The 9718-nt window shown below is 40.7% G+C and overlaps 1 protein-coding gene across 1 annotated transcript; it reads left to right on the plus strand.

The window, feature by feature from the left end:
- Nucleotides 1–1630: 1630 nt before the first annotated feature.
- Nucleotides 1631–8787, plus strand: LOC113670372 (kyphoscoliosis peptidase). Its single transcript, XM_089183752.1, has one exon. It carries the CDS (start codon nt 2838–2840, stop codon nt 5256–5258), a length of 2421 nt encoding a protein of 806 aa, XP_089039878.1. The 5' UTR covers nt 1631–2837; the 3' UTR covers nt 5259–8787.
- The last annotated feature ends 931 nt before the right edge of the window (nt 8788–9718 follow it).

A 9718-nucleotide genomic window follows, 5' to 3' on the forward strand; every position in this document is an offset into this window, starting at 1 on the left:
AATGAGGTGTCCAAGGAAACCATTGTTTGAATTCCAGGGCAACCAATGCAATAGATCGCAATCAGCATACAAATGACCACCTAGACCTTCGCTTCGTAAAACCAGCGAAACCCAGGTTGAATAATCTTCAAAATCCCTTACGTTCGTCCATTTCTGAAAACCAAAACCACTCCAGCAATAAGAAACCCCATTTATACGTCCTCTAGACTGTTTTATCGCCCAAAACAGTTGTCCGTACAGGAGAAAAAATAACGCAAACACGAACCACATCACTACACGTCTGATACATTACGCATGCGTAACGACCTCCTTGGTGGCCCTTCACTGAATCACCAGCTACCTGGAATTGAATTATTAAAAAATTAGATAAATAAATAAACAATTAATCAAACCCAAAAAGTAATTAGTAGACCCAGATTTCGTCTAAGAGAGGTGAAAGCAGGAGCCTGAACCGCTTAATTACCAATGTAAATTAGCATTTCTTTCCCCCACACATTTGTTTTAAGTAAGTTCATTCTATCCACATTGATGTGATTTGCTTCCCCCTCTAATAAAGGTTTCGCTATCTGAATTAATCTCTAAGGCCCTACCAGTAACGATGTATTTCTACATGCAACGCAGAATCTCAACAGGAATTGAATATTTTTTGCCCTACAATAACTTATGACAGTGTCGATAGGATCCTTTTCGTCTACGACACTAGGTTGACTGGAAACTACAGTAGCGAAATCCTGCTCGTCGACAGCTTGATTACTCTGTAGTTATGAAGGATTATAAACTGGTAAAGCAGGGACTTTACTTTCCAGGGTGTGACTTTCTTTGGTGGTCTGCCCCTCTGAATCTGAATCACTACTAAGACTAGCAGTGCGCATGTAAAAAGAATGTGTACGAAGCTCACTCATCGGGAATTTCTTCTTAAAACTTGTGCATCTCTCCTTCACTTCATAATAATTTTGAGGAATAAGAGATTTGGTGGACAGATTTCTTTGAATTGGTCTGAGATAGATCTTTAACTGGCCTCCTAGGTTGCATCTCAATTCCTTAGCGGATTGCATCAGCTGAAGGTCTTTCGCTTGATGTTGCTACATTTCCACCGCCAGTGGAGGTCTCAGCGGTGTTTTCTTCGAACTTTCCGCGAAGCGGCCGCAATCGAACGCGATCTCCAATCGCCGAAACACCCAGTCGCTCGACCTGCTTTTCCGTCAAAGCCAAAATTACGGAAGAAACGATCCATTCACGTCTAGATTGAGCTACCATACTCTCTAAATGGAGCTCACTCAAAATGTCCTCCGTTTCAAGACGGTCAGAATGGGGAATGACATTCTCTGTTTCTCAGTCCTTCTTAGACCTCCTCTTAATTCTAAGGCCCCTCCGGGAGATTGGTGACAATTTGCAGCCTCTACCGCTACCCATCCGACGAACACTGGCAGCTCCTTGAGAAACCTATCAGCAAGGAAGAGTTTGAGAAGTTCATTTGCGAGCTGGTTACCTAGGAGCTGATTTGATGTTTCATCGCAGCCCAGACCTGTCCATGTTCCTGATGGACCCCGAATATACAAGTTACAGCCACTACCCATTCGACGAACAGTGGCAGCTCCTTAAGAAACCCATCAGCAAAAAAAGCCAAACAGTCAAGGTACTACGACATGATTCAGTGCGAGAGCTACTGCCACTGGTTTGACTGGTAAGACGTTTTTTTGGTTTGTTTCGTCTTCTTCCTTTTTTAGGTCTAGTGGAGTTGTTAGAAATTACCAAGCAAAATTAATCCGCGACTTTCTTCCTTTAGGTGTTGTGCAAAAACAGATGAAGACCCCGATGAATGGATTTGTCCTTCATGTGAACAATAACCTAGAAAATCAATTTCCCACGAAAAAAATCTATCTCGATAGTGGCCAAGCCATATTTCTCCAGGAGAGCATACTGTAAATTAAGAACATCGGTCGCAGCGTCACGCAACATTGCGTGATTTTCCAAATGTGAGATGCAGTTGCTGCATTATTTTAAAACTTAGAAACTACATGGCCCTGTAGTAATAAAAGAGGGCTTCATTTGCAAGCACTGTAGACTTCAACATAAGAAGAACCTAATAAATCACTCTTTCAGTTTTTTATCTCAGTGAATAAATTATTTAGCCAGAACGAAAAAAAAATTAATATACGCATGAGTTGGAGCCATTCCTGTCTGCGGTGAAATACACGAAACGCTCCAGTCTCTGGTCGTTCGCCTAAACTGACTAAATAAGTTTTTTCAGCGGAGCTTCTCAGCGGATGCCTTTTTCATCGCCGGAATATCGCTGAACGACGTCGCTGAACAAGCTATTATGTAAGTAGCCATTTCTTGTGTGACTCATCGGTGATTTCACATTGACATTTCATTGTTCCGCTTCGAGACGCGCGGTTAACCATACTCACGAGCAAGGAGTTAAGATATAAGTTATTAATTTTTACAATTTTTATCATCCAATCACAGGTCGGAGCCATTCCTGTATTTAGATCTGATGAAGATGATCTGCCCATTTCGGCTTTCTCGCGTTTGAAGCAGATGTTGTTATTATTGCAGATGGCCATCATAGCTATATGTCAATACAAGGTTAAACTTAGAAAATTAAGCTTTTTTAGTGCTCTTTGTGCTTCGTGGCTGCCATTTACATCATTTAACCTCACTGGTGCTCTTTCATTGATCATCCATGACTGATCAATTTGCTTGTTATATGTTGCCATTAGCAACGTTCCTTTGTTCAGACACAAGCAGAGATTGTTGTGGCGCAGTAGTTCTCTCACGCTACACTAAACAAGCGACGACACTGGACAGTAGCTATTTGTTTCTTTCAGCCGACAATGGGATGTGGAACATCAAAATCGGTCCAAACAGCCGTCGAGACAACAAATCACAGTCAGAATACGAACGACAACTTTGAATCAAAACCGACTGCACCCGAGGATAAAGCTCCTGACACCAGCCTCATTGAGAGAGGTGAAAATCAATTTTCCATCGGCTATCGAGTGCATGTTTCTGGATACACGGGTGCTGTCAAGTTTGTCGGTTATCTAAGCGGCCCAAGTGGCGGTGAGTGGATAGGAATCGAGTTAGACCATCCACATCCACAGGGGAACGATGGATTCTTCGATGGAGTTCTTTATTTTACTTGTGCACCGAGGCATGGCCTGTTTGCTCGACCGTCGGTGGTATTTCATCACAAAAATGCTGAAAATATCATTACAGCAACGAATATTTCTTTGGAAACGATCGCTTTTATTCAAACGAACATTCGACGGTTTCTTGCAAGGATTCGACTAGAAAAATTTAAACAGCGCTCGGGAATCGAGAAGCAGATCGACGCACACGTGTTCGCGACACCAGCGGAACAAACTGAGAGCGTCGAAAAACTGAGCGCCTACCTGACAAGTCGATGGGAGGGAGACAGGAACAAAGCTTACGCGATTTTCCGCTGGCTGAGTTTTAATGTCGCCTACGATGCGGATGGCTTCTTTGGAAGGACGGAGAGAAAGAGTGGCGATGCCGAAAGCGTGCTACGCCATAGAACAGCAGTGTGCGCTGGTTATGCGAATCTTTTCGACGCACTTGGTAAAGCTGCAGATCTTCAGGTGCATACCATAAATGGCTACGCCAAGGGTTATGGCTTCGAGCCCGGCCAGCAGATTAAAGAGACAAATCATGCGTGGAATGGCGTCCTAGTCAACGGTGAGTGGTTCATTTGTGACCCCACGTGGGGTGCTGGTTACCTAGGAGCTGATTTGATGTTCCATCGCAGCCCAAACGTGTCCATGTTCCTGATGGACCCCGAATATGCAATTTACAGCCACTACCCATCGGACGAACAATGGCAGCTCCTTGAGAAACCCATCAGTAAGGAAGAGTTTGAGAAGTTGGTTGTGCCTTCTGGAAGAATTCACCAAATGGGAGTGGAAATTCTCAGTCACAAGGAAAGCATGTATGATATTGCCGATGCAGATCACATCGAAATGATGTTCTACACTCCATCGTTGAAGATGCTACGAGGTGATCTGAAGGACTTCTCAGGAAGAGAATACGAAGGAAGAAGATGGACACAGATTCTGCCCTGCGGAGTGAACCAAGTGAAGCTCAAAGCACAGTTCCCTGCCCCAGGAAAATACAAGCTGAATTTGTACGTAAGGGACGAGCTGATCCATACTAGATGGCATGGTGGAATAGAGTACATTATCCAGGCCAAAAGAGGAGTTAAGAAAAATCGAGGCGGATTCCCACAATTGGGAAGTGAGTTTTATGAAGCAGGATTCAGTCTTGATCATCCATTAGAGAACATTGTATCCGACGATGGAAAGGCCTACATCTTATTACAGAACTTTAACATTCAAATTTCGCACATCGTGGGTCGGCTTGATCTTGTGGGAGACGAAAAGAGACTCAAAAAAGACTTCGGTGAATTTTCATTTTGCTACTCAGAGAGGACAGAGAGTGGCTTTCGAGTGATGGTGCATTGCCCACTTGCTGGGGAGTACACTTTGAAAGTGTTTGCCAAGTATTATGGCGAGGGAAAATCAGATACGTTTGTGTGTACCTACTACATAAATGCACTCGCTGGTGTAGAGCCTGTACCAGGCTTTCCGCGATTGTCGGACAGCTTTGTCTCGTGGGGCTTGGAACTCAAAGAGCCCCAGCACAATATTTATGCCCCGGATGGACGAGCTTCCGTTAAGCTGAAGACCCCGGAGAATGTATCAGTTTTTGGTCGTTTAATGAAGGAAAAACAACATCTTGACCACAATTTGTGCTTCAGTAACACAGCGGAGTATGTTGAAACGATTCTTGCTCATGCGCCTGAAGCTGGTGTTTATAAACTGAATGTGTTTGGTAAAAAACCCGAGAGCAAAGACAGTGAATATTTAGCAACATTCATGATCAAGTCTGATCAAGCAGCAAGCTCAAACCCAGGCTTCCCCTACCTGAAGGACGAGTTTAAGGAGTGGGGACTGAAGCTGGTAGATCAGTTGGAGAACATTATTTCACGTGAAAGTATTGTGAAAGTCACATTTTCTAATCCTCACGGTATTTCCATTACGTCGTGGTTGTTTGATGCAAATGACAAGCAGATTGGCAACTCTTGTCCAGTGGAAACCGCTGACAAGATGGCTGTCATAACATGTGAGCTTCCTAAAGCTGGGAAATATAAACTGAATGTGTTCGGAAAAAATCCATTGATCGAGAGCACAAAGCAAGTGTATCTTTGTACATACAAATTGTTATTCACGAAATGATGTCATTTCAAGAAGGAAAAACATCAGAAGCACATAGGTTTTAATAATCCATTCATCTAATTAATGTATTGCTGAAAATTCGAATTTATTCGCTGTATCTTCAGGAGATTCTCTCCCCAGTTGTTACTGTAATTCTCATGCCAGATTGTTTAAATTTTCCTTGCATTGCATACGCCATAGGCTCTTGGATGTTTGGACAGCCTGTAAGAATTAACATCTTTGTTTAGGAAGGGGAGAAGGTTTCTTTTACTTTTATGTATATAAAACGTGTGATATAAGCACTTATTCCAATCGAGTTTTCATTCAACTATTTTCGTTTATTTCATGGTCCTTGACAAAAACTATTGCTCATGCACAATTTACCTTGTGCGGCGTTTAAACCAGAATAAAAAAAAAACATAAAAGATAAATTTCAAAGCCGTTACATCTTTTACGAGGGAACTGGTTTTATAGGAAAAGGAGTGGTAGGGCTTTCGATTTGATTTCAAGAGAGTAGCAAGCTGTAGATCGTACTATTACGGTGGCGTAATAGTAATTAATTACCAGAGGCGCGAGGTTACAGCCCATTGAAAGTTACATTACAAGAGAGTAGAAATTCCTATCAGTATCGTGATATGTGTAAAAAACCAAACCAAAACCCGTCGTGGCAAAAATAAGTGGAAGACAATAGCTTGGGGGGGGGGGTCTGAAATGCTTGTCAATACCCCCATTTGCGAGAAAATTTCTTACCTTGTTAATCATTTTTGTTAACATCATACAGATGAAGAGAATACCAATAGTTGATTTTCTCCTGTACAGCCGTTGTAAATTATGGAGTGACAATGCGTAAAACCGAAGAAATACACCAGGCATAAACATTTTTTAGTGGTGGATGTCCTTCCTGCTGCGTGCCAACGAGTCCGTAAATGCCCCAGGTAGAGCTGCGATGTAGGTGCCCTCCCCCCCTCTCCCCCGTGAAAAATCCAAGATATGCCTTTTGAATAGTGAGCCTAGTCGTGGAACTGTTAGACAAATCCGACGGAACCGCCCGAAGACGGACGCTAGAAACCGGAATCGAGCGCAGCCGTTCCGGAAGACGGACGATATTGTCCGAAATCGTTCGGAACTGTTCGTAGTCGGACGCTAGTATCCGGTAGGGTAAAGTCAACAGCTGTTTTTTGTGGACTCTAAACTGTTGGTCATTAGTAGATAATCTCGCTATGTTATGCAAGAGACTAATGTCTCACTGCGTCATTGTTCCACTAACCAGCAGTGTATATTTTTACTCATACTGCATTTAAAGACAATATGGGGTTCGATCGGAAAAGAAACCCTGAAGGAGATTAAACAAGATGTAAATTACAACCCACACTGCAAAACAGCTGATAAATATTCTGAAAACAGCCAAACAGACAAAACACCATTCCAAATTAAATTTTTCTTGCAGAGGACTAAATTACTTTTTTTTAAATTATTTATGATAATTAGCTCGTTCTTTAAGAGGTAAACGTTAACTTATTTTATTTTATTTTTGCCAGATACACGTTCGAACGCCAACTTTACATAGACTTGTTTAATTACCTCTTTCATTCCATTTTTACTTTGGCTATCTCCATTATTACGTCCGCGGCTGACAGTTGCTAAAAGTTAATCAGGATCCTGGCCTGTCTTTGGGAGATTTATACAGAAATTACCGCTTAGATGTCGGCTTTTATAAGTTTTATTATCATGAAAAAAGATAACGATCTTTTTGTGTAGTGGAAACTTAAGTTTTCGCTCTGTCGAAGTGACTTAACGAATCGAAAGACAAACTGAACAGCTAGGTTAAGTGTTACTGCTAAAGAGGAAAATAATTAATGGTGTTTTTAGTATTAACAGCTACAGTGTTGAATAAAAACGCGCACAAAATTTGTCACAATTTGTGGAAGTAGGTTTAGTTTGAACACCTTGCGTTTTATGCAAATGCTTATGAAAAGTCATAATAGAAAATATATTTTTTTAATTTTCAATAAAAAGGAAACCAATCCGCTATCAGTTTTCTTTGTTAGATGAGCAGATGGACGAGTTAATTACTTCCTTAAATTGAAAATTTTAAGCGCCTTAGTCGTACAAAACTGGAGGAAAAAGTTTAGAGGGCGGTGAAAAATTTTAAGTACTGCTAAGGATCTTCAATTGTGGCTCTGACATGGAACCATTTAAAGCTACTTTTTGACTGTCTTGCGAATGAAAGCTATCAAGTTTATTAAGTGTGATCCGGAATCTTTGAAAGGCGAAGGCAGTTCGCTACGTGGACATTCGACTTCAGAAATAAATTCGTTGTTATGCACTGCTAAGAGTAAACACGGAGAATTTGATCATAATTCTCTGTTGGAGGCGATGGACGAGCGAATGAAACGGGAGGAGTCGATTTTGTCAACAAGTCCTCATAAGAAGATTGTTAACGCTGTCCGTTATGCCAAGACAATGAACTGCTCTCTTGACTCGAGCCTGGAAAAAACCAAGGACTTGTTACATCGCGAATTTGAGCGTGAAATTCGACGCATCTTCGACGTGCAGCAAGCTGCTTATAAGGAGCTACCGGCAGGCAAGAGAACCACACGCTCCCAAGTAACGGGAGTCACAAACAAACAGTTCCGTCGGCGACTTAGTGAAGTATTAGCGAGCCGAAGGAGATCTGAGGAGTTTAAAAGAACTTACACACGCTTTTCCCTACCAAGTCTATCTCCAGTTGAACCATCGAGTCGGCAAGAAAATGTATACGTTCCTTTATCCCGCCGGAAAAAGGACGGCGAAATTATCTATTTACCGCCGATATAACTGCAAGGAAACCTCCTATTTACAAAAAAAAATATCACAATTGCACATCTCATCACGTTAAGGGGGACTTCCCGTTTAATTACGTAGCAAAGTATACTTGCCTATTGCATAATGATTTCTGACAGATTTACCGAGTTGTTCCTATTTTAAAGACAGGTTTCTTTTCTAACATGTACTCATTAGCTTCTTTTTTTATTTTGGTTTTTTAATTCATGATTTCCAAAATTTCAAATGTCCTTCATCGCATCGGCCGTTTAATTTCCATAGTTCCGGTTTAAATGTGAAATACATCAAAATGCTTTTTAAAAAACCTGTCACTTGTGCTTGTTAGGGTTATGAAAATCGTTGATCGTTTTATTTGTTAAGATCACGTTATCAAATTGATACTTTTGGAGTTTAGTTAAAAACGTACTTTGTTCGCATGTATTTTCTAGATCAATATTACAGCAGTTTATTTGTTCTCTCAGTTTTACGTTTTCTCATTTTCTAAAGTATAAAGTCTGTAGCATAAAAACTATGAAAATATGTTGAATTACAGAATAACATTAATTTTAAACGAGCCCTCGCACTCTCTAAATTTGCGACACAGACATATGAAGGTGGAGCAAGGCGGACACATTGTTGGAAGAACTGTACAATAAACTAATCATAAACGACAGAGCTGAGATGTTAGGACTGATTAAAAATCTTTACAAAACAACAGAGCTAATGATTAAACGCTTTTCCTCCATCAGTTTATTTCGATATTTTTAATTGATTGCGCACCATGAGAGATCATTTTTGCGTTTTAATGCGAAGAGAAGCTTATGGTAATAATTTGTCTTGGCGCCCTCCTTCCAATAAGCGCTCGCTCTCTAGTTTAAAGCGCCTTCCCTAGATTTGTTTTTGTTAATAAGGTTATAAGCACCCTCATTCTAATAAGCGCCTTTATTTCAATAGACACCCCTATTCTGTTTCAGTGATAGCCGTGCTAGAGTACATTCCCCCTAAATATTAGTATGCCAATATTCACTGTATATCTTTTTTGTTCAGTTTACAGTTTCTGCTACTGTTTCTTTTTAAATAAACAAGAAAACTTAATTTGCATATTCTGCTATTTCTCAAAAAATAATAAACGCCCTGTTCCCAATAAGCGCCTTGTTTCGAGTGAGCGTCGTCCCTAGAGGAACCATGAGGAAATAAGCGCTCCGGACGCTAAATCGAATCCCTACGGTAGTTGTTTCTGAGAACCAAACCCGGTTAAAGTAGGGTAAGAGTACCTCACAAGAGAACCTCATGATCGCAAGAGCCACATTAACAACAATAAAATAACCGATTCAGTTCTCAATAATTTCAGATTACGTATTGACACTTACAATAAATTTAAATGCGTCTGAAAGACTGACTCCTCAAGATAAATTAATATCTTTTTCAGTAAATCCTTTTAAAAGCAAAATCATGGTTGCGCAGTTAAATTCCTAAAACTCACAGCCTACTTCCTTTTAAGAAGCACAGTCTTAAAAAAAAATTTCATTAAGATGAGGATTTGCTGAATATAACTTATATTGATAAGTATCATGTGATGTAAAACCTGATCAGTCATCAGCAGAAAAGAAGAGATAAAAAGATGCATCTCCTTGAGCCAAGATCTTGACAAGTCACCGGTAAACTTTGTCAGTATGGAG

Source organism: Pocillopora damicornis, chromosome 10, assembly GCF_964200805.1.
Source record: "Pocillopora damicornis chromosome 10, jaPocDami1.2, whole genome shotgun sequence".
Taxonomy (NCBI): Eukaryota; Metazoa; Cnidaria; class Anthozoa; order Scleractinia; family Pocilloporidae; genus Pocillopora; species Pocillopora damicornis.